Source organism: Larus michahellis, chromosome 15 (genome assembly GCF_964199755.1).
Source record: "Larus michahellis chromosome 15, bLarMic1.1, whole genome shotgun sequence".
In the NCBI taxonomy this organism is placed as follows: Eukaryota; Metazoa; Chordata; class Aves; order Charadriiformes; family Laridae; genus Larus; species Larus michahellis.
In genome coordinates this window covers 12,469,691-12,493,637 of record NC_133910.1, presented here as the reverse complement: position 1 = coordinate 12,493,637, position 23,947 = coordinate 12,469,691, and the positions used below count along the sequence as shown (strand labels likewise).

The following is a 23,947-nucleotide window of genomic DNA, read 5'->3' as shown; positions in this document are numbered from 1 at the left end:
GTGGATGGACAAGTCACAGATGGTAAGATGTTTGTATGACAAATGCAGAGTGGTGTTAAGACAGACAAGTCCTGAAACACTCGGTAAACACTATCTAGATATTTCACACTTTCCTCCACTGCTTTAACCATTAGACTACCTGCTCCCCACCCCTAGCCTCTCCACCAGTCGCAAAGCCAGGCAGCTTGGAAGGTGGGTCAGGCCTCAGCAACAGACTCGTAACATTTACTGTCACTGGATCAGGTTAATACCTGCACTCTGTGTCCCTGCTGATGGCTTGCGACCTTTGCCTTTAGGAACTGGGGGTAATAATTCGACTTCCTCCTGAGGCATCTGGGCCACCTTCTGCAGAAATATCTTCTCCAGGGCTTGGGCCATGAGGACGATGTCATCTGTGGGCTACAGAATGAAGAATATAAGCCCATGCTGTTTATCATCCACATATTTGAAGCAGAGAGGTTCAAGATTAGGTTTTGAAATCCCCGATGACTCCCCTTCAAATAAACGATGGTATCCAAACTCCAACAATAAACAGACTGGCTTTTCTCCCTCCTTGCATGCTACCCTCCTGCTCTTCTATTCTGCTCTAGCATGCAATAATTACAGCCTCTGAGTACACTGCATTCAGAGAGTTATCAGGATTTCCAGTAGGAGCCTGATAACTAGCATCCTGTGCAACAGCGTGGAAGCAGCAAACTGGAACAGATGAGTTGTCCTCCTCTGCTTGCCAGCAGGTCCAAGAGAAGAGTGTAAACACATAGTCTGTGGCTCAAACTAATTAATTTGTTTATTTCAGCTTGTTCTCCAGTATGGGTCAATGATGACAAACCATTGTAGAAAACATAATACAAAGAATACAGGCTTTTAATAACCTTAACAAAACAGCAGACAAGCCAAACCCAAAATAATAATAAGCAATCTAAAGGTATGCAAGTATGGACGAGACACAGGCAGAGAACAAAGTTATACTTCCTGAACTGCTCTCTGCTGCTAAGAGATAGTATTTACTCCTAGACAGCCAGAGAAATACACAGCACTAATACCCCACAAAGCACTGCACAAACTTTACCTCACCTTGAAGAATTCCTAACTGGAAATAAAAGGAGTTAAAAATTGCTACATAACTCCAAAGCAGAAATCTATCTATAATTAAAAGGCACATTTGCCATTTTAACTAGTCTGGGGGAAGAAAGACTCAGCACAAAGACAGCTTTGTGCAGTTCAAGTAATGTGGTTGCAATTAGTGGCATTTCAAATCCTTGCAAGGAGAGCCTGGAGCACTGGCTCTGTTCAAAACCTGCACTAGAACGCTTATAGGTGGGTCTTTTCTAGGCAGTGCCCCAGCTCAATGCTTGTCTGCGCTGTTTACCTTGTTATAAATGTAACAATTTGTAAACATGGTGTTGAAATCCTGCATACATTCACTAGCACTCCAGTAATAGTTATGTTCCAGGCGCTTCTTGATCGTGCCCATGTCCATAGGGTTTTTTATTATTTTGTGATAATCCTGTAGGAGAAACAGGAAAGACATTACATCTCCTGAAATGCAGAAAGAGTGGTGTTCGCATCTCCCTCTAGTCCCAGCATTCTTCTCATTCCTCCTCCCTAAAAACACAATCCCCAATTTTTGTGCAAATATTTGCTTTCATTTATTTTCTGATTTGTAGTCCTTTAGTCTATCATTATTATGAACTTGACTTGACAAAGCACCAGAACTCCTTCCACAACCACTGACCTTCCACAATTCCCCTCCAACATGTGCTCAAACACACACACGCGGCTACTTGGACATTAGCAGGTTTTTATAAGGACAGCTGGACTGGGAAGGTAGTAAGTTCAGTATGTGGAGGAAAACATGCTTCCTGAGCAGTTGGTCCCTGGAAGCTGTATGAAGCCCTGCCACCTCTTAGGAGGCTGTAGGTGCCGCAGAGTGGAGGGGTGTCACACCTGGCAGCTAGATTGATGCCACAGCGATGCGCTTCATGCTCACATGGGACCAGAAGGTCATGGCAGCGGGGTCAGCGCTGGCTTTGGCAGGGTGTTCAGCTCAACGGTGAACTGGTTGCAGTTTGGGAAACAGCATTTCTGCCTCCCTTTTAAAAAGACTGTCTCTAGCCCTTATAGAAATTCATCAGTGCCAGCACCAGCTAAGACTGTGCTAAAACATTCAGTGTCTCTTTTAAGGGTATTTCAGCCCTTAGAAGCCTTCCACACGTTAACCCAGTTTCTCTCTGGGCTGGTCTCGAGCATCTGTAGAGGCTGTGATTAGCCTGGAGACGCTCCAGGCGTGCCGGGTTGCACACTGTAATTTTCTCATTCTGGAGAAGAGCAGCAAGCTCTCTTGCTACACGTGTGTACAAAGCCACGTACGGCCACTCTGAGCCTAGCCCTCACGCATGACTCGAGACAGCAGTATTTCCAGGCAAGGCTGGCTAGGGCCAAAAAGGCAATCCTGCTGGCTACTGGGCTTGTTCAGATGCAGGACACACGTGAAGAACAACTACTCTTCCAACTGACTCCTCCTCTAAATTTTCTGGTAACCTGCCCTAAAACCACTTCAGAATGCCTCACTGAGAAACTAAATTCACAAAAACAGGAAACAAAAGAGCACAGACCTAGAGAGAAATATTATACAGGTGTTAAGTGCTGTACTCTTTTGGCTAGCACTTAGTCATTTATGAATAGTCGGGCTTTATCTTGTACTACCTGGGCTGACAGGGTCAGAGTACGTATAATCAGACACAGGAGGTAGATGGGTAAATGCAACTGTTCTGTTATTTCTACTTCCAACACAGCATTTGAAAATATGTAGCTCCAGAGTACCCTCGGTAATTAGCTTCTCCTGTCTTCCTCAACACAGAATTCAATGGCAAATCAAGCAATGTGTGTAGGAAAAACAAGTTACATTGAGCCCCACACCAAATGGTGAGAAGAGCGTGGGCTTCAAGGCTCTCACTCAAATTGGACAGAGGCAGGATAAGGGGTGAAGACACTTAAAAGTAACCAGAGGTAAGCCACAAAAAAAGCATTATGCTTCAGATGCTCAAAGACAGCTCGCCTGTGCGCTCTTCTCTTCCCTCACTAAGAAATAGTTTTTTCCTTCAGAGACCTGCACCTCTCCAGCTCTGAAAGATATCATCTTCTAATTCAGTGAATCTAAGAGCATTCAAGGAATTTCCCAAAAGCAACCCAACCATTCTGATCCAGCGATCAGAAAACTGATCTCACCAACACAAAGCTTTCTAAGAACAGAATACCGAGCAGAAGATGATAGATACATACCGGCAAATTCAATTTAATTGCATCAACGGGTTGGTAGAAAGGCCAAGCAAACTGATGCTTCCACAAGGTCTTTACCACAACATTTTGCATATATTGCAATTGGTTTGTCTTCCGGCCAGGCTTATTAGGATTAGTGACCTCCGGAGGTGGCGGATTCACAGGGCCCTGAGGAGCCTGGATTGCTGATGTGACTGTCGACATTTTCCTGCTCTTGCTCTCACTCGCTGTCACAGCGGCAGCAACTGGGAGATTTTCTTTCTTCCTTTATGCTCCCTGAATGGGACTGACATCCCATTTCCAGGGTCCAACCATACAACCTAGATCAAATGTGAGGAAGAGGACAATGTATAAATTCAGATACTTACTTGAAGTAGGCATGTTCAATCAAAAGCAGAAGTGTCTTAACTGAGGCTCTTTACCCCATCTGCTTCATTCCCTTGTAACATGCTTTATCTTGATGATGGGCACAGTTCAAGACCCAAGAGACCGTGGAACAGCAATTCCCAAATTCAAAGCTTGCAGAAAGTCAGTAAGCTTCACAGGACTAGTTCTTGCTCTATCTGGCTGAGAGAGCATCTTTGTGCAAAGAAAACCCATGGGGTAGCATAAAAATACTGTCAGGGAACACTGTCAAGATGTAACACAGAGATTTCCAGAAGTGTGCTGATCCATGCTAGTAAATCCATAGCTTGGAGCTCCATGTAAACTTAGCTGCACTGTCACTAGATCCATGTTTGCTGGCACCGAGTTAGCTTACAAGTCTCTACACTGGTGCAGTGGTTAATCTAAAATCCCATCATCAGGAGCGGATGACAGCTGTCAGAGGACCTCGATACAGAGAAATAAAAGAAATGGCAGAGGGAGGTGCTCTGAACAGTTGTGAATGAAAGGTGTCACCAGAAATATCCTAGCTTGAAGTGATCTGCACTGTGAATCTCATGAATGTCTTACTATTACCCTTACTACATGTCCCCAACTGAGCCCCCAGTTTTGTACAGAAGTCTCAAGATACAGGCTCAATATAAATAATAATATATCTATATCCCATGACCTGGCTAAGCGAGCACTGCCATGCTCTCTCTTAAGGGCACATACGAAATGCAGAAGAATACACAAATTGCATAATTGTGTTCTATTTTTTTCCCAGCAAACTCCAGGGAAAAAAAAAGGTCTAGTATCACGGTGTCTTGTATACCATATGGTAAACAGCTTTGCTATGTCATCTTCCATAAACATTTGATATTTCAATTCACATCAGGACTGCAGCTACTCTTCTCATGGCAAACAGACCACAATCACTTTCTAGAGGCAAATTATTTCAAGTACGTTCAGAAAGCCACACAAATACTCTCACTGACATATGTTTCTTGGTTGCACTAAGGAACATGAGCAGAGGCAGAAGCTGCAGTAATACAGGAAGTAGAGAGTGTTAAGAAATCCTCAGGAAAAAAACACCTCTTCTTTGATACACCCCTAATCATCTCTACTGAATATGTGGACTAAATATAGTACATCAACTTACCCTTTGAGTTGCTGATTAGATGATGGCAAAAAGTAAACACATAGCTAATTTGGGGGAATTTTACAAAAATAGGTCTGTACAAACATAAACAGATCTGCAGCAGACTCTGCTCCCTATTCTTTGAAAACTCAAGAGCCCAGCTTAGTAGTTCAAAAAGGACTAAGTCTCTGTTCCCCAGCCCTCTCATCTGATCATGCTGGTCGTGCTGCTGTTGGTGATCACCAAGCAGCCAAGAGGGATGCTGGCATCCTCTGGGCAAGGAATGTCAAAACTAGGATGCTACCTGGGATTTTAGATTTCGAAGAAACTGAGGTAACATCTTCTCTTGATGTTCCATCAACTCAAAGCAGTGGCAGAAACACCACCAAATGCAACCTTCATATCAAGGCTGGGGGTGGGGGGGTGGGGGAGTAGACAAGGAACTAAAAAGGAGAAAAAAAGATAACTGTGAAGTTTCACTCAGTCTGGTTCTGGACAGCCCTCTGCAGGGATTTCAGACCCCAAGGCCATCAGCCAATTGTATGCAACGCTGACTGCAGGCCCCTGGTGACCACCACTGAAGCATTTTGTTTGCTGTCTTCTTGATTAACAAACTGAATCCAGTGCAAGGATGGACAGGAAACAAAACACCCACAGAGAGCAATTCCCACTGCTATACAGCTTTTCAGTCACAAGTTTGAAACTATGCTGTGTAACTTAAGTCTTCCCTTTAAATAACCTAAGGTTAAATACAACGATTCTCTTTTCATTTCAATTTCCTCATTTCCTCCTGATGCTAAACTGCATTTGATAAGGACTTTTAAGGTAATTTTTGTTAAAACCCGCAACTGTAATTCAAAAAACACAGATCTAACTCCTACCTCTCCCAAACTCCCTCTCCGACCTTAGCCAAGGTGCTCAGTATCTTCACACCACAGCTCCTCCTCTGGGCCATGGTGATAGCAATAGTTCCTTTCTGTCTTCATCTGCTCCAGCCAGTCAGCCTGCAAACTCCCTGGGACACGCACTGCCTCTTCACATGCACATTTTGATCATTAAGCTTAAACAAGGCTCGTACAGTCCACATAAGAGAAGCATGTAACAGTCACCAGTGACACAACTCAGAAAGGATTTTAATTAAGAACATTACCAAAAGTAGGAGAGGCAGAATCATGACAGCCAACTCAGCTAGTCCTCTGACAGCTGATCCTCTTTAACTTGCATGCTCCAACTCATTGGTTATTACAACTAAAAGTGGCTACAAACCTCAAACCTCTTTGCACCACTGTCATTTAAACGCTGGATCCTGCGGCTCAAAGACAGGAACAGCTACCTGGGCTATCTCAGCAGCACTGGAAGTATCTGTTCCCAGCATAAATGCAGCTTTAATGTGCATGTGCCTCACTGCACCCTTTTAGCCGTTGGTCCATCAGCTTCCTCATCACATGCTGGGGAAGCTGGTCTGATATCAGATCATTCCTTAATTTTTTAAAACTAAAAATTTGTTTCTTCATCCATTCCTTTATTTCTGAAGTTTCAAAATAATATTATTTTTAAGAATGTAAAAAGCAGGATCACGAGGAATCTGGAAGCCGAGGGTGCAAATGATTTGGAAATGTCCAAGAACATATAACATTGAATTCAGAGAGGCCACAATCCTGCCTGAGGAATCAGTTGTCAGACCTCATTTATCAAATGAGGAAAGTGAGAGCCATGACCATCTGACATCTCAACTTACCATACAAATCATCCAACACAACAGTTAAGTAGCCACCCACACAAAAAACAAGCAAGCTTACACAAATTGTCCCATAATGACAAGTAGAATCAAAACATACAGCTCTAATCTAAGCACTTCAGCATCTACTGAAACTGTATTAGCATCAATAACTATTTAAACTATTAGGGACCTCAGTTGTGAACCAGAGCATTGCTGTACAAGGTACTGCACAAGCCTGGAACAAAGACTGCCAAAACCAGCCTTGGCACAGATATCATGTGCATCTTCCAGTGAGGGCCTAAGGTTGGACTTCTTTTACCCTAGAGTAGTAACTTCTTAAATTTAAATTTTTGCATTGCTATTTATCTTGTTTCTCAGACCTGTAATGTTCAAGTAACAGAAGGTTTTCTTGATTTTTCTGGCTGCACGTGTAGAGTTCTGCTATTACAAAATTAAAGTACACCCTTTCGCTGTCACACACGAAGAGCGTACGCTGCTTCCCACACTGTGCATTTGTCCTCCTCCTTATTCACCCTAGTCCGAGACGATAATTAAAAGCAAAACCCAAACCCAAATTCTCAAATAAATCTTGCTTCTCTGGAGTTCAAGTCTGTCCTTTTGTGCTAAGTTGCAACCTCAGTGTGGTATCCAGCAAAGCTACAGGGTTTGGCTCATCCCTCAGCCAAACCAGCCATCAAAAAAAAAAAAAACCAACACAACCCACAAAACAAAAACCAGCTAGGTTGGAAGGATTTTATTTTATTTTTTTAAACTTTTCTTTCATTGAGTTGCTTGCATGGGTCAGTCACTGGAGAGACAGTTGGCATGGAGAAAACACGTTAATAATTCCCAGTACTAGCAGGATAACATTTTACTCGGCTGATGCAGCCCACAGGCTGTCTGCAGTGGTGGAGACTATTTTAAAAAAAGCTATAAAGCCCCATGAAATGTGCACTGTGCCAGTAAGCCTGCTGCTTCAGCTAACGGTTCTGCCACTTCCTTTGGCAGTGCTGAACATTTAACGGATGGCTCACTCCCTTGCTGCTGTTCGTGCAGTGCAGGATGGTATTTGTTTTGATTGCAAAATTAGAAGGTAGCAAGCTTTATGTTAGCATGTGAGCCCAGCAACTCTTTTTTTTTTTTTCCCCTTCTTGGTATAGTATTTCTGCATGGTTACTTGGACACCGATCCAAAACTGGCACAATTCCAGCCCAGCCAGAAGCAGAAATATAAATCTTCCCATCAGGGAAAATTATCAAGTTTAAGAGATGTTCCTTGACCTCATCTTTACCTCCACATAATTATTTACATTACAGTAGCACATGGAGGCTGTGCAGAGACCAGAATCCCTCAGTACTTAGCACTCTACAGACACAGGGTAGAAGAGCTGATGGTCACACCTCATGCTTCACACCATGGCGAAGTGACCTGCCCGGGGCCACCCAGCAAGGCTGCAGCAGAGTCTTGAGCCCCAGCCAGTGCCTGGCCCCCGTTTCAGTAGCCAGCCCATCAGAGAAACAGCACCTTGGAAGCAGTGCTGCTCTCACAGGCGAGAAAGGCAGCGACTGAGCCCTTCTGAAGGCTGGATGGAGCCAGCAGCCAGAACCACACTGAGGCAGCAGGGCAGCTGGAGCAGGCATCCTCAGGCTGCTGCTCCAAGCATTACTCCCACACACAGGCTCCTTACAGCCACCAAGGCAGACGCTTGGACCCTTTTTCATGACAACAGGCAATAGCTGGAAGCTTCTGCCACCATATGCTACTCCCCATATCTCAGAGAAGCAGTAGGCCCATGATCATCTTGCCCAGACCTTCTTACAACTGCAGGAGAGGTTTAGTGCGCTACTGCACCTCAACACAACCTTAAAGTCAGATAAGATTATTAATTGAGGGTTGTACTCATTTCATTCTACGGCTGTAGAAAGTAAGGGCTACACCAGCCCTGCTCCAGGCTCCTCAGAAAGAAACAAAGCTGGTGGATGTCCTCCTTTTGCTCCTACTCTGCCTTCTGTTCCCTTCATGGACCCATACAGGAATTGAACTTCAGGCAGCTTTCACTACCTACTAACTCCATGTCAGCAAGGGTGTTCTCTTCACATACAAGGGATGCGCGATTTGAGACCAGGACTTGAGGACAGACAAATTGCTTTATCAGCCAACACTGCCCTGGCAGATACACACACACTCTACACAATATGCCACCCCCTCAAGACCTGGGGGTGAAGCATTTGCACCTGGCTTCACTGCAGGAAAAGGGAATTTGGCTTGAGTGCCCTTATGGCACACTGCAGCTTTGCACTCCAAAAAGTCCATTCAGATGTCCTCGTTGTCTCCCACATCATTAATTCCACACATCAGAGATTTGCTTTTCATGCATATTATTTTGAGCACAGCCCCAATAACATCCTGAGAATGGGAGATGCAACTGTGTCCTTAACTTACCTCTGCATGAGGGAGGGGGAAAAGATCACAGAAGATTAAGTCAGTTCCTTGGCTTTTGACTTGGTTAGTTTAATGCTCATCAGATTATGCAGATGGATTTCCCACCCTTGGTCTCTCCTTGGCTATTGTAAGAGCAGGTGTTTCCTCAGTAAGGAGCCTGTGGGTTCCTAACCAGTAGATAAGAATCAGCCAGAAGTAACTGGTAATTTCAAGGGCCTTCAGTTCTGATGCATACTCAGCGCTCCCTGCAAATCAGGCTGCTTTAAGATGTCTCACATCATGCTTTCAAACTCAGGGGTTCCCAAAAGTCACTTTATCCTGACTACAAAAGCACTGGGGACTCTTATAAGCACTATTCTAGGCACCTCAAATAAAATGGTCTTTCTGATAATTACAGGCCTGAGTATTTCTGTCACCAAGTTGCTAATGCCACAGGAAGCACCTTCTGATCAAGTCTGAGCAAGAATTTAGATGCATGTCACATACCTCCTGGACCACGCAAATCATACGGGGCTCAAATGCTCTCTAAAGGCTGCAGTTTTAAGTGCAGGGAGTGATGTTTCAAACTGTAACAAGTTCATTTTCAAGGCTTTGAATTTGCTTTTAAGAACAGTTTAAATAACCAGCCTCGGTAACGGATTAGATATGGTTGATCTTGTCTTGGAGTGGGGAGAAGGACAGAATGACCTCTGGACATTTCTTGCAGCCTTACTTTTTGGGGTCCTCTGAAAACATGGAGGCAAATTTTAACTCGGACATATGTTGGTTTTTTGCAAGCTCTTGAGTGACACACAGTTTTGTTAACAAGGCTACAGGAGGAAGAAAAAGAGCAAGTGGTTAAAGAGCTTACTCTGTGTTGGATTCTTGACTGGAGAAGTTCAGCCAGCTCTGAGACCTGACTCTGCAGTAAGGATTGGACTGAGATTTCTGAAACAAAGTGAACTGCACTTGCAAAAAATCTTCCAGGAAGTACTTCAGCAAATTAACTGGGTGACCTATAATGAAAATGTTAAAAAATGCTTAGTTGTAGCAGTGGAAATAAGCATCTATGAACAGGTTTCAGAGTACATAAAGCACCTGGTGGCTTGCACACCAAGACTCTGGGAAGACAGAGTCAAATCAACAGGATGGGAATGGGTAGGTGCATCACAGGAAAATGCTAGTGGCTGTGCAACAAGATACACCAAATATATCTTTATGGCAATGGGGGTGAAAAAAAAAGTGTTGGGCTGTTTCTGCCTTTACTTTCATAACAGAGATTTGGCACAGAAAAGGAAGTGTTTGGGAGAATCACATGCCTGGGCAGAGTCTGCTCGTGCCATTTCTTCCTAGAGGGGAAAGGTGGAGATGCAATGAAATTACCTTGCATGACCCACAGGGTTGAACCCAGAACACCTCATCATCAGGGGAAGAGCCAGAGAGAAGGCAGACAGTCAAGGTTTAGAGAGAAAGGAGATCAGGTGAACCTGCTTCTGAACATATACCCTCTCTTATCTAGTGCACTGTAACACATTGAATGAATGCTTATTTGGCAATTTCCAGCACTTGTTGGGGTTACTGCAGTCTCCCAAAAGCCCACGTGCAGCAGAAGCGCTGCAGCCTTTGACATTAGGCAAAAAGGAAGCTGGGAAGGTATATGGCACGTAGCCACATACCATACGAGCTCCCAACATGTCAGGAGCAGGAGTAGGGGGGGCGGGAGACCTAGGGGAGGCAGGAACATGGCTGAAGGCACATTGGAAGTATGGTATAAACCACAACACAGACAGCAGCTCAGTCCTCCTCTGTGATTCAGTAACCACTTCAAGCCCCATCCTGCAAAGTGCTAAGCAACTTTTCCCTCTTGATAAGTTGCACAGTTTCTGTGGCTCAGCGCCTCTCCACAGAGGGTTTCGCAGACTTATCCCCTACAAGATACAACTAATTGGTCAATCAAGATAAATCTCTTTCCAAGGGAGGTTTAGGCAAAGACAGAAACAAACTGAACGCTCTCCACACCTTTTGGCCCCTCTACCTTGGTCAACCCCTTCTCTAGCTGTCCATTAGGGAGAGATAAAATGACAAAGGAGGTTAAATGCTAGATATCTGGGGCTGAAGAGTCTATTCAGACGGATCAGACTTGTGGATGCTCCCATTGTTGCAGCTACAATAGCTATGATAGCTGATCTAGTCAACGCTATCCAGCCCTGAAGATACATCCTCTCACTGCAGGATTGCTGCAGAACGTGATCCCAGCTAGAGAAGTCCTATTGCACAAAAGTAAAGTGTGCAAGAGCATGGAGACCTTGTTCTCTTTCAACACGTTTCCTAAAGCACTACACAAAAATAAATGGCAGCTTAGTCAAGAAAAGGAATCTCCATGATTACCTGAGAGTTGGCCAAGGAAGGGGGAAAGAGGCAATGCTCTTAAAAAGAAAAACTAAAAATAATTACTGTGCAGGTCAGTACCACAACCCATCTCCTTCAAGGCTCTGCCTCCTAATATCCCTCAGTTCATCTATCATTTTACAGCCAAACTCCTCCAAAGCATGACACTACTGCTGATTCATCTTGTGCGCCCAGAAATCAGTTTTGCCAATTTCAGGTCAGCAAACCCTATTTCAGTTAAACTCTTTTTAAAAAAAAAAACAAAAAACAAAAAGCAAACCAAACAACATACTCTGGCACTGACCCAAGTTTCAGATGATACGTGCAAACAGAAGCATTTAGGTACACCCATTAAAGCATAACGTGGCAATACCCGCTCAGGCTTCAGAACTCCTAATGGGATTATTGTACGTCTACACCCTCGCAGGGTTCTCTTTTTCTGCTTTTTAAAGGATGTGATCTGCACAGTTAAACATTTGTGTTCTGAGAAAGAGTCTGCCCTTCCCCTTTTTAATCAGCATATGGTACTCTACACTTCTGCAGTGTAAGAAAAAACCCTCAAACTCACTCAGTTTGATTCAGCATATAGTGAATAAATTACACACGGTCTTTCCATAACAGGTTTGTTATGATTGTTTCTTTCTCTGCACTTTGATTTCAAAAAAAAAAAAAAAGAAAAAAAAAGAAAGAGATTATTGGACACGAAGCATTTTGAAGAAAAGGCGAAAAACAAAAACAAACAAAGAGCTTGAATACTTCCCTGCTGGGCAGAGCATCTCCAAGCTTCTGCTATACCTGCAGAATTACAAAAAGAATTACAAAAAGACAGCTACAGAACAGGATGCTGACACATCAGCTCAGTTCTTGACACCCCACACTGTAGGCTTGTCAATTCCTCACTTGTAAAATGGGGATATGAATATTTCTACTACCATCTACAATTAGTTACAAGTCATCAGTCTACAAGCCATTAGTCTTTTCCCATGCATTTATACATTAATTCCTTCTGAGTGTTATGGTTATACCAAATTTTAAGGGAAAAAAGCAAATACACAGAGGAACCTATATTTACAAGGTGTTCAAATACCATAACTTAGGTTTCTGGAAACAGTTAACTAAGTACAATGCTAATTGTCATTTGAAGAAACTGCAAAGCCATGTGCTTTATCCCATTCCCCATACTGCAGCGCTCTTTAAACACGTTTCTAAAAGATAAACCACAACACCCAAGAGGTCTTTCATGACACCTGTTAGGGAGGGGGATTTAGATACAGCCAAATTCCACTTCCAACTGAATTTAAGAAGCTATGTATAACAGGAAGATTACCTCCTTTTAATGAAACTAAGTACAAAAAGTATTCTGAGCACAGTATAAAATACAGAGCCCTTGCAAATAGCATTCAATTCCTATGTATTACCTATTTAAAGGATTGATTTCTGCTCTGTGTACCTAATAACCTACACTTCGATTCTCCCTTACATCACCAGTACTACATGTAAATGATATTAATAATGTTGATAGATAGCCAAGTGCTACAGATGTTATCCTTACAGGCAGCTCTATGCAAGCATTGACAGAGAAGACAGACTTCTAATAAACAGACACAGACCCGTATGTTAACTTGTTAGAAGCATCTCACAGTACATAGTAGAACCAAAGTGATTCATTAGAGAAAATACCTTCCTCCATCAACAGACACCTCCCCGCACACTTCTTGTGCTCCAACACTTTCTCCTACTCAGTTTTTAAATTTATTTCTATATATTAAAATTATTAAAGTTACGATTTTGAAAAAGAACAGATTTGCTTTAGGACAAAAAACATTACAAGTGTAGCAAGAACAGATGAGCTGCCACTGGTTTAAATCATGCTCTGGGTTTACAGCTATGGCACTGCAAGTTTCCCAAGCAAAGTCTACCTAAATCAATATATGACAATCAAGTCAGTTTAAGGGGATGAACAATAAAATGAAAGTGATTGAATTACCATGGCATAAATATACTACTTGTTAACTGAGCCACAGTAATGTTATACCTGGTAATGGGGCAGAGTAAGTACACGCACCCACCAAGTTAATTATTGCAGCTTAGCCGCCAGAGGAGCAGTTACTGTTGCGCTGCGGTAGCCCTCCCATTTGGGACCACCACTCATCTCCTATACACATTCCCTTAACCGGCTTGCACCAACTTAGCTTTATCCGTTTTCAAATCAATTTCAGTGCCTTGTCTTTGAACAAGCACATCGTTCCATGTTAACTTAAAGCAAACATAGCCAAACAAGTGCAAAAGGCTGTATGTGGTCTACTATTTCAGATGAAAAGTGCCTCGCTGATTTTGCTAAGGGTGGGTAGATCCATAAATTTGCTCAGCTATGCAAGGAAGTTGCAGGTCAGCTAAAGTGTGAATAAACTGTGACAGCTGAGCTCCTGTCGCTCTCTGAGAGGGCATCAGTGCAGTTCCCACTGCCTGAGTTTATGCATCTGATTTAAAATCCCAAACAGTCTGCAAGAAAGGGAAAAATTTGGATCTTGGAGTCTGTGACCCTTCCCTATGCAGGGAGCAGAGGCTGCTAATCTGGGGAAGAGGGGAAGGTGTTCCCTACTGCCTAACACAGCCGAGGGAGGAAGGTGGTCTGCCTCCACACGCTCAGAGGAACATTGCTCTCTCCATGGACTGCTCGGGGCAGACAGACAGGCTCCCAACAGGAGGAGCTCAGCTTCCCCACGCACAGCTCCTGCTGAGAGTGCCCACAGCTTAGCCTTCTGCCCAGTGACAACACACAAGCCCTAAGCCTCTCTTAAAGCTCCTGCATATGGATGAAGTTCAAGTCAAAGGAAGTACGATCACGACAGTGTGGACAAAAGTATCCTAATTTATTCCCATGTGGCTTATTCCTGTCTGGGAAAGGAACACACTTCCAGCACAATACCCACACTCAGACAAGCACTTACTCCAGGAAAAACCTGAGGGAGCGTACCCTCTTTCACATGGCATTTTGAGAAGCTGCACTTTATGATCTGTGAGATAGTGTTAAATGGAACTGTCGCACCAACACAGAAGCTGCAAAAGTCAATGCTTTCCAATAAGGAACAGCATTCCCTGTTATACACACTCACTATTCTTGCACATACCGTACAGAATACTCGTGTGCTCAGTCTATCACTTTCTCTAGAGCCCACAGTACAGCTCACTTCATAAACCAGCCTTGGTAAGCAAGAAGGCTGCTACGTCCTACATCCCCTCCCAGCAAAGTCACACAGTACTGCAAACTCCACACTGCTTATAGCCAAAACTATTGATCATTGCAGTTTTAGAAAACAGACTTATCTCTGCATGGCCACATTTCGGCAAGAAGGCGAGATCCCCAACCAGGCACCCTCCATAATGTTACACAAGGATAAGTTGAGCAGTTGAAAAGACAAAGTTACACAAGGAAGAAGTGTGCCTTTCTTTCAATACAGGTTGGGTTTGGTTACAACAGGCAAATCAGTCACACAAAGTGCATCTCTGCTCATATATTTATCTCAGTGCATTAAATCCTCTACGAGGATACCAGCGTGTCTGAAAAGTGCTCCAAGTGTAAACCTCAAGAGTGGAACAGCTCTCAAGGCCGGGAAGGAAAACTGCAATCCTTTTCTGTCTCTGCCTCTCTCTTTTTAAAGAGCGAGAGGAGCAAACAGGATCATTCCCAAAGCAGATCAGTGTCAATCTGAACTGAGTCTGAATCTCAAAGTTTAAGTGAAATTTAATCAGTTCAGGCAGGGCATTTTGTTCCAGATTGGTCCCCCATGCAGAGAAATTTCAACTTGGACTGTCTTTGCTACATCTGTGGCATTGCTGGTGGAGAGGAGAGTGTTGAGCCCTGGTCCCAGCAAAGGAGCGAGGCAAAGAAATTGTCTCCTCTGCCCAGGTTATCTATGTTGCTGAAATACTTCCAGGCGTGATGGTGTCTACTTATCAGACTCAAGCTGGAGAGAGACTGAGGCCCGGAAAGGCGTGAATGGAATTTAAAATAGAGGCGAGTGTTTCTTCAGTCAGTATCTTATCAGTAAGAATGGGAGAAGGAATAAAGACTGGTAGAAAAAGCAGCACATTACAGTGAATTTCCACACTGCCCTCCAGAAGAATTTAAATCCTTCCGACATTGGCTTTAGCAACAAGCCGGTTAAAGAGTTAGTGTGCCCCAAAGAAAGTTGTTCACCTCCAACAAGCACTAATGATTGACAAAAACACACTTATGTCACAGTAAGATACTGTGGAATGAAAAGCTCAAGACACACGCATCTTCCAAAATGTCCTGACAGCTCATTGAGCAGTGTAGCAAACAATGGCTCCTTCCTAATTCCCAGAACTCTGTTGCTTACAATGGTGTTCTGGGCTGTTACTGGAGAATAATGTGGCAATTTAAAAAAAAAAAAACAACAAAAAACAACAAACCAACAAAACAAAACCAACACACACAACAAAACAAAACATACGGTTCATGGTAATGACTGGGAAACCCACTGCGGATTAATGAATTTTGCAAATTAGCAAAGAAAGAGCAACCAGGATTAAACAGAAACAATCAACAACACTGAGATGCAAAACACTCTTTGTTCATTTATTTAGCAAAGTGTAGTTCTGTCTGTGCTGAAAGCACCTGATAGCTTACTAAAGTAGACAGAGAGTAATATATTTTGTAAAAGTAATTAAGCCTTTGAAACATGAGACCTCACTACATCACTCAGCTACCACAGAGGAGAGGGATTTGACTCCTGAGTTGTTTGTACTGTCAAGGAGTGTGATGAGGCTCCCAGATTACTCCAGGGAGAAGGAGAGAGATTCTAGGAGTGCAGCAGGGCTTAGCTGGCAACTAACAACCCACTGCACAGGTGCCCCCCCGCCCCAAGTTAAGAGGTAAATATTAAACAGCATCTTTCAGAACTTGTACCAATTAAAAGATGTGTCTGTAAAAACTACGGGAAGCCTCAGCCTTCACCAGGGCAAACTGCTTTATCTGTGTGCACTGCCTTCAGCCCACTGAGGCTCAGAGGGGAAGAGACTTGGATTTAGATGAGATATTAGGAAGAAATTCTTTGCTGTAAGGGTGGTGAGCCCCTGGCTCAGGTTGCCCAGAGAAACTGTGGCTGCCCCAATCCCTGGAAGTGTCCAAGGCCAGGTTGGACGGGGCTTGGAGCAACCTGGGCTGGTGGGAGGTGTCCCTGCCCAGGGCAGGGCAGGGGGTTGGAACAAGATAATCTTTGATGTCCCTTCCAACCTAAACCATTCTATGAGACCCTCAGGTCAGGCAGGCTGGATTCCCGTCCTGCAGACATAGTTTGGGGACAGCAAGAACCTCTGTTAGACTCCCCACCATTTTAGGAAATAACCGAAGGATAAAGTTTTGAACACATGGTTCTTAACTCAGGAAATAAGCATTTTGCAGGACTGTTAAGAACTGTGATTTAAGTCATTGTAGCCAGTCCAGTTACAACAATGCAAAGAAACACTACCTACGAAGCCTACTGAGATACTCACATTTGCAGACACTAACACAACCAGCCTTCTCCAGAGACAGACAGCGAAAGAGCACTGCTGCCTAGCATGCTTACTGAGCTGGAACACCATACTTCTTCAATATGCTTTTCTTCTGATTTTTTTTTAAATGACAAGAACTAAAGGTTTTTAAAACACCTCGGTGCTTAAATGACAGAAGTTGTTTTATTTCCAGAAGTGATGGAACCTAGTTTTTATTTGAAGTTAATGGAACCAACACCCCAAAGTCAGTTTTGAGAACAAAATTCAGACCCTTTACATTGCACATACATTCTTTCTTAATTTAAACTCTGCATGCATAGGTCACTAAAACTAAAAAGCCTTTCATTGGAATAGCTACTCTCTCAGCACTGAGCGCCATATAGGCAGTGAGCAGAGAAAACAATATTGCAATCAAGCTTATGCTGAACATTGAATAAGACTGTTACCCTCTGCCCAACCCTTTTATTAAGCATTGTCTCAAAGCACTAAATACATACATGAGTGAGTATTTTTAACCACTGTGGACTAAAGAGAAAGAAATATACAATCTTAGCATTTATTCTTTCCAAAAGTAAAGGCTTGGAGACCAGGAGTTAACTCTGTTTCAGCAGGAGCCTCCCAGTGTATTACTAAGAACTCTGTAAACTTCTGTGCTAGCAAAGACAGACAGACAGAAGCCCATCAGTGCTGTGATCTGCAGATTAGGAGGCAGGACTTCGCATTTACAGTACACCGAAGTGGCTGGGCAGTTGTAAGCAATACAGACCGGGTTTTTTTGCTTGTACAGCAACCAGACTGCTTTGGGGATTTCTTGTTTGTTTTGATGATGCATATTTATTCTGCACTTCTCACCCATATACTGCAGCACATACAGCAGTCACCAAGTCCTCTAATTCCTTGACTTACCACTGTGTGAATTAAAGACAACAGTTTCTTCTTTAAATCTAAATTTCTAGTTTAATTTAGAGGCACCCCTGACATATACTGAATGCATTAAAAATACTAACAAGCATATTAAAAAAAGTGCTTCTCTATTCCCAGCAAGGAACAGCAGGTGTGCTTTGCTAATTGTGTTACCCCCTAACCAACTATCTACTAATGTCAGGGAACTAAAGATGTAAATATATATATATATATATAAACGTTCAAAGTATTAGTGAAGCCATCATATTTGCTTATCCAAGAAAGTTTATTTTAGTAACTTTTGATTCCCGAAGACATCAACATTAAGATATATCCACACTACAGGATTGTCACAAAACATTTAGCGTGAACCTTACAGAATGCATGCTCCACGTTGTGAAAAGTCATTTCTGTAGGAAACACATTCCCTATTAACACCCTGCACGACTGAACCACGCAGCTTAAAGACGCGCACAGATCTGCGACCTGAACACTGCAGCTTTGTTTGAAAGTGAAACCAAGCAGGCTACAAATAATGCTCTATCCCCAGCGCCCTGGGAGGTGCAAAAAGCAAACAAGTAGTACAAACGGAGGAAAAGTACGGCCGAGTTTTGAAGTTTTACATTTTATTATCGGTAGCATTATTTATAGCGTGACACTTCTATATATAAATCTGTGATCTGTGTTTCTTTTTACACCTAGAAAGCATATCAAGTTTAGGCAACGAACCCGTGGTTTCCATTTATTGGCGAAAGTTCGGTAAACACCCGATATTTACACGAGCAAAGCAGCTGCATATATACATACAAACACAAACATATGCATGCGGACACGGACAAGGCACGAAACGCGCACTTTTCAGCGCGTCATACGCCGCCTGCTCAGACCTTTTCCCAGCTCACAAACCAGCGACCCGGGCGGCAGCGGGGGCCCAGGGAAATGGCCGGGACCAGCCCGGCGAGCGCCGAGGGGCCGAGCCCCGAGCCCCGCCGCTCGCCACTGCCGGAGTCGGGGAACCGCGCACCGCCGGCAGCGGGGGCTTGCTGCTGTCTAGCCGTCCCCCCGTTCCGTGTGCCGTCCTCCCCCCCCCCCCTTTTTTTTTTGGCGCTTTCCTCCTTTTTTTTTTTCCTCCTTGTTTTTTTTAAGGGCGCCTGCAGCCCTCCTTTTCCTCGCCCCTAATTTTCCCTTTCAAAAGATGGCGGGCAGAGAGAGCGAGCGAGGGAAAGCGAGCGAGAAAGGGGGAAGAAGAAGAAAAACAACCAAAAAAAAAACAAAAAAAAGAAAGAAAAGAAAGAAACACACACCCCCACCCTCCTGTGCGGGGGACACGGGGCTTGGCGGGGCCGGGGCTGAGCCCGTCCGGGGCGTCTTGGGGCGGTCGGCGAGAAGGGGAGGGGGGAGCAGAAGATGGAGAAGAAGCGGCAGAAGAAGAAGAAGAAGAAAAGGGTGGGCAGGAGCGGCGGGGCCGGGAGGAAATCAATGGCCAGGCTGCAGGCAGCCCCGCCGCGCTTTGTTGCATTGTGGCGGCGCACAAAGGCTGCGGGGCCGCGGGAGCGACACGGGGCTCTGGCAAGAAGAAGGAGCAGAAGAAGAGAGGAGGGGAAAAAGAAGAAAAAAAATTAAAAAAATAATTTAAAAAATCAGCATTGGCCTTTCCCAAGTGGGTTTTGCTTTCCTCCCCCTTTTCCACCAGCCCCCCTCCCTCCAGAAACCATGTCCCAGTGCTAGCAATGCACACCCAAGCATCTAACAAATAAAGGGAAAGATTAAATAGATTACTTTGCCCCGGCAGCTCCAGCAACGTTTGCCTTATAGTCCCTCCAGTTGCTCTTCTTTTTATCCTCGGCAAGGCAGTATAATAGATGCGCTAAGGCGCCCAAGAGCTCATGCGCCGGGGCGCAAGGCCATGTGGGGACGGTAGTCCCGGGCCGGGCCAGGGGAGGGGCGGCCGCTGGCCACCGGACTACAAGTCCCAGAAGCCGGCAGGTCCCCCTCGGTCCCCCCCTCATCCCCCCGCTCCCTCCCCGGACCGGCGGGCAGGGGAGAGAAACAGCGGGGGTGATGCCCCGGTCAGCGGGGAAAGACCCTTCTTACGGCGGGGAGAACGCCTGGCGTGGCCTGGGAGGGGGAACCGCGATAAAAACTCGCGGGGACTGGGGGGCTGGCGGGTCCCCCCTCCCCGGGCAGACATTGCCGGGGAAGATCCCGGCTTCCCCTCTCCCCGCCCGGGCTCTAAAGGTACAACAAGAGCCCTTAAAAGTGCAACTGGGAAGGTGGGGATCCCACTGGGCTCCGCCGCCGGGACCCACAAAGGGTCACGCGTGTTGCGGGACACCGAGTTTTAAATCACAACTGCGGGAGTTGCTTTGCTTTTAACACCCCCCCCTCCTTTTTTTTTTTAAATCGCGGTTTGCATTGGGTAATGCGCTCTCACATTTATTACGCAACAACTAATACGAGCCGCAATAAAAATAGAATGCCACCGATGCAAGCTGGAGTAGTAAGTGGTAAAAAAAAAAAAAACACAACACCATCAAGAAAAACCACAACCTGATGTAGTTTTGCACTGGTTAGTGTGTTTTGCAATATTGTCAACTGCTAGAAACAACAAGGAAAATAATCTAATGTATACAATAAAAACAAGATGAATTTTACAAACACACCCACCATAAGAGCATCAACAAACACGAGTGCTGTTACAAACACTCCCAAACAGACCACACAGCCTATATCCCAGAGCAAATCTACAAATACAAACAGAAGTTTTAAAAAAAAAAAATAATGCTGTTATAACCCCAAATATGATTAAATTGCTGCAGCACAAAAGCAAAGGAAAAAAAAAATAGAACTGTTGGAAAATAAACGAGTCCAGGGGAAACATTAGAGCACCAACATAAAATAAGAAGTAGTTATGGGATTTCTCTGTGGACACATATGCCAGCAGAGGCTGCCACGCTGCCTGTTACACAGACAGCCACGCGGTGATGCCAATTAATAAGTCAGTTTATTGTAACCATAATGTGAAGGCAGTTTTAGTAGAAGACCTTATTTCCAGAAGATTAGCTTTTGAAAAACGTGACCAATGGGACCAAAATTTCTCAGGAGGTCTGATATAAACAGCAAGACTGGGTTTTGCACAGGCAAGAGGACAGATGCCTAGGAAAATTCCACTTAGCCAGGCTTGTGGCTGCCTTGATGAAACCAAAGTTGTGCATATACCTTAACCGAACCCAAGAAAAAGCGCTTTTTTTGCACCCGGCTGCAAGCCCTGTGTGAATTCAGGAACTAGAAACTCACTCAGTGTCGAGCATATGGCTCTTGGACATACTTACTTTGTAAGACATCATTTGAAGTTGCATCTGCACGTACAGCCAAACCCCACACTTGGTCAGTGTGTGCCTTGGGCTTCCCCCTGCCACAGGCACCTGCAAGTTGACCTTTTTGACTTGGCCATCAGGTACCTAAAAGCCACTTCAGTGCCCTCTGCACCCAGAGCACACGGCCTTGGCGGGAACACAGATCACACAGGCAGTAAGAAAAAGGTACATTCTGGGTCTTCTTAAGGGGGACAGCCACACTTCACAAGCTGGTGTTCACTAAACCTGCCTCATGTCTGGTCATCATATGTTCCATGTTGTGAGACTGAGCAAGGAAATCCCTTTGAAAGGGCACCTGAACTTCACCCAGCCTAAAAGGGTCCTAGATACCAGAGGTAGCGGGAAGGATTGGATTTTAAGTGCGGGGCACTTTTTACCATTATTCTGCTGTATTGCCATTTTCAAGCCGATTCTAAAAGAATATCAAAGCATTTGAGAGCTGAAGGGTACAAGGTCAATTCTTTTGAACACACTGTCCTGCTCCCGTACGCGTCTGTTCCACATGGATATGCAAGGTATAAATTTATGAATGCCGTAACATACACAGACAACAAATCATGAGCATAACCAAAGAGCCCCTAAATGAAACCCGCTGCTGCTCTAGGCATGGGGGCTGGGAAAAATTGGCAGGCTGAAGCTTTCTAAGGGAGGGGGCAGGGAGTAATCAGCTGAGTATTCGTTATGGACGTTTGGGAAAATGTACGCCTTTCACACTGAAGACTCATTTTCAGCTGAACCAGAATCTGAAAGTTGCATTTTTAAAGATATTTATATTTTAGTTTGAGACAAACTCCTGCAACAAAAAGTGTGTTGACTCAAATATAAGACTTGGCAGAGTTAAAGGAACTGAGCAGGGGGGGCTCATAACACAGAGCGTTTAGCAACCTCAGTGACACGCAGAGACCACAACAGGAGAGCTGAGCAAAGTGGGTGAGTGCAAGCAAAGGGGAAGAGACAAGAGAAGCTGGGAGGGTCCCAGCAAGAACATAAAGCCCTTTGAGCTGGTAGAGCAGAGTCACCTCACAGTGAATATGTACAAGTTAAAAACTGGAGTTTGATCCTCACCGCAAATACACTTCCAAGAGCAGCTTGGCAATAGAGGCTGCAACCCAAATGCAGTCTCCAACTACACCTTGTGCTTCCTTATCTCACCCAGGGTGAGCGTAAGACAGTTTCATCCCAAATTGTTATGTTCATTATGCATCAGCCTGAGCAGGCAAAACAATTCACATGGGAAACTGTCCCCAGAGATTTCACCACTATCAGCTTTCAAACTGGAAAATCCAAGTCACTCAAACACCTACCTGTAGTCTGCGAAGTTGCACTCAAAGAACCCAGCTGCACCCTCCAAGGGACTAGGAAAGCAAACATATTCTAGGGATCCTTAAAGCCACCTTTATGCAAGGCAGTGAGTTTAGACAATGGTTTAGCCAAACGGGCGCTGGCTCATGCAGTTTGAATAAGCGCCATAGGAAGTACAGGGAAATCAAATCAGAATGATTCAAGCACAAGGTACCTCACCCAAAGTAAAAGCACTTAGACTGAGGAAAAGATAGTTGCAATCTTTAAATTAATTTCCAAACAGATTTTGTCATATTAGTTTTACAGACAAGATAAAACAGTCTGCCTGTTCCAGGGTACCTTAATGCCAGCTTTTCCATAAAATGGAAGACCACAGCAGTAGCTTTTTACTTCTTCCTCCCTAAGCTCACAGGAGCATCCCAGGTTCACCCAAAGCCTTTTGATTAGCCTCTGTGGTCTTATGTTGCACCTCCAGTTACCCAATTAGTACCTTGTTAACTAACACCTGCAGTGTATTTATTACTTGCCATTGCACTATTTTTAACCCTTAATGCACAGTGGTGCGTAAATCCTTCTAGGAAGCTTTGTGCACAGGCTTGGACAAGAAAAAATTATTTGTGCAAAACCAGAGTGGTTTTCAGGGGTACCAAACACTGACACTTTTTGCTTCTGTACTCTTTGTGTCCAGGGTAGGACTTGAGTCTTTTGAAAACAAGGGTGGATGGAAGCAGAAAAGATACTTGTCTCTGTGGGGCTGATGAGTTTTTTGAGAACTTGCCACGCTCAGTGCCTTGCATGACTGCACCCAACAGCATTTAATAGTAATCAGGGACTGCTGGGAACACTAACCTGGAGCACCAATTTTTCTGACCTTTGCTGTAGGTACTAACTGTAAGCTGCTGATTCTTTACCTCACCATTCAGTGCCTGTTTCACCATCAAAACCACAGTTCCCTGCTGCAAGGGAGCCCTTTGTTAGTATTTGTACTTGGGAATTACCAAGTGATTACGAGTGGAGAAGGCTGCTGAAGGGGTATGAATACTGCATTGGCAATGCATTCTGTCCACCATCCCTGGGCACTTCCACCATAGGCACGCTGTACATTTACACGCATGTGAAAGGCTGATGGGAGCTCCACATGCCTCAAGGCAGGCAAATTTGGCGATTCTGACCATTTTGTCAGCCATCAGCCACCATGGGCTACAAGAGACCTCACATATCAGTGAACTCACACCAGATCCTATTATCAGCAGCTGCTATCTCTAGGGTGGATGTTGTTATACATTACAAAAAGAGAATTTATTCAATAACAGTCATGTCTGGGATAAAGACATAATAGTGCCCAAAAAGCAGATTGCTTAAGAGCGTGTAGTAAATGTCTGGGATTAATAGGACTCAGATCATCCCAGCGGCACAGAGAAAGGTGTTGAACACAAGGGGATAAATGCTCTTATTGCATCAGAGAGTCATCTTTACCAATGATTTTCTTCACTGTAGCAGCAGGATTTCCTCGATTGAGTAAGCGTTATTCAG

At 44.4% G+C, this 23,947-nt stretch overlaps 1 protein-coding gene across 8 annotated transcripts in view; it reads right to left on the bottom strand.

The window, feature by feature from the left end:
* The window catches only part of BRD3 (bromodomain containing 3), a 45,108-nt gene that overhangs the window by 16,520 nt on the left and 4,641 nt on the right, over nt 1-23,947 (bottom strand). For 2 of the 8 annotated variants that reach the window (XM_074609258.1, XM_074609264.1), the window contains exons 1-5: nt 19,515-19,628; nt 9,796-9,940; nt 3,283-3,599; nt 1,370-1,507; nt 252-399 (exon numbers count right to left, since the gene is read on the bottom strand). In XM_074609258.1, coding sequence (XP_074465359.1) covers nt 252-399; nt 1,370-1,507; nt 3,283-3,483 — 487 coding nt within the window. In that variant the 5' untranslated portion in view covers nt 3,484-3,599; nt 9,796-9,940; nt 19,515-19,628. Of the gene's footprint in view, nt 1-251; nt 400-1,369; nt 1,508-3,282; nt 3,600-8,945; nt 9,113-9,795; nt 9,941-19,514; nt 19,963-22,416; nt 22,552-22,753; nt 22,839-23,947 lie in introns of those variants that run through there. The other 6 variants (XM_074609259.1, XM_074609261.1, XM_074609263.1 and 3 more) reach the window with 6 other exon arrangements.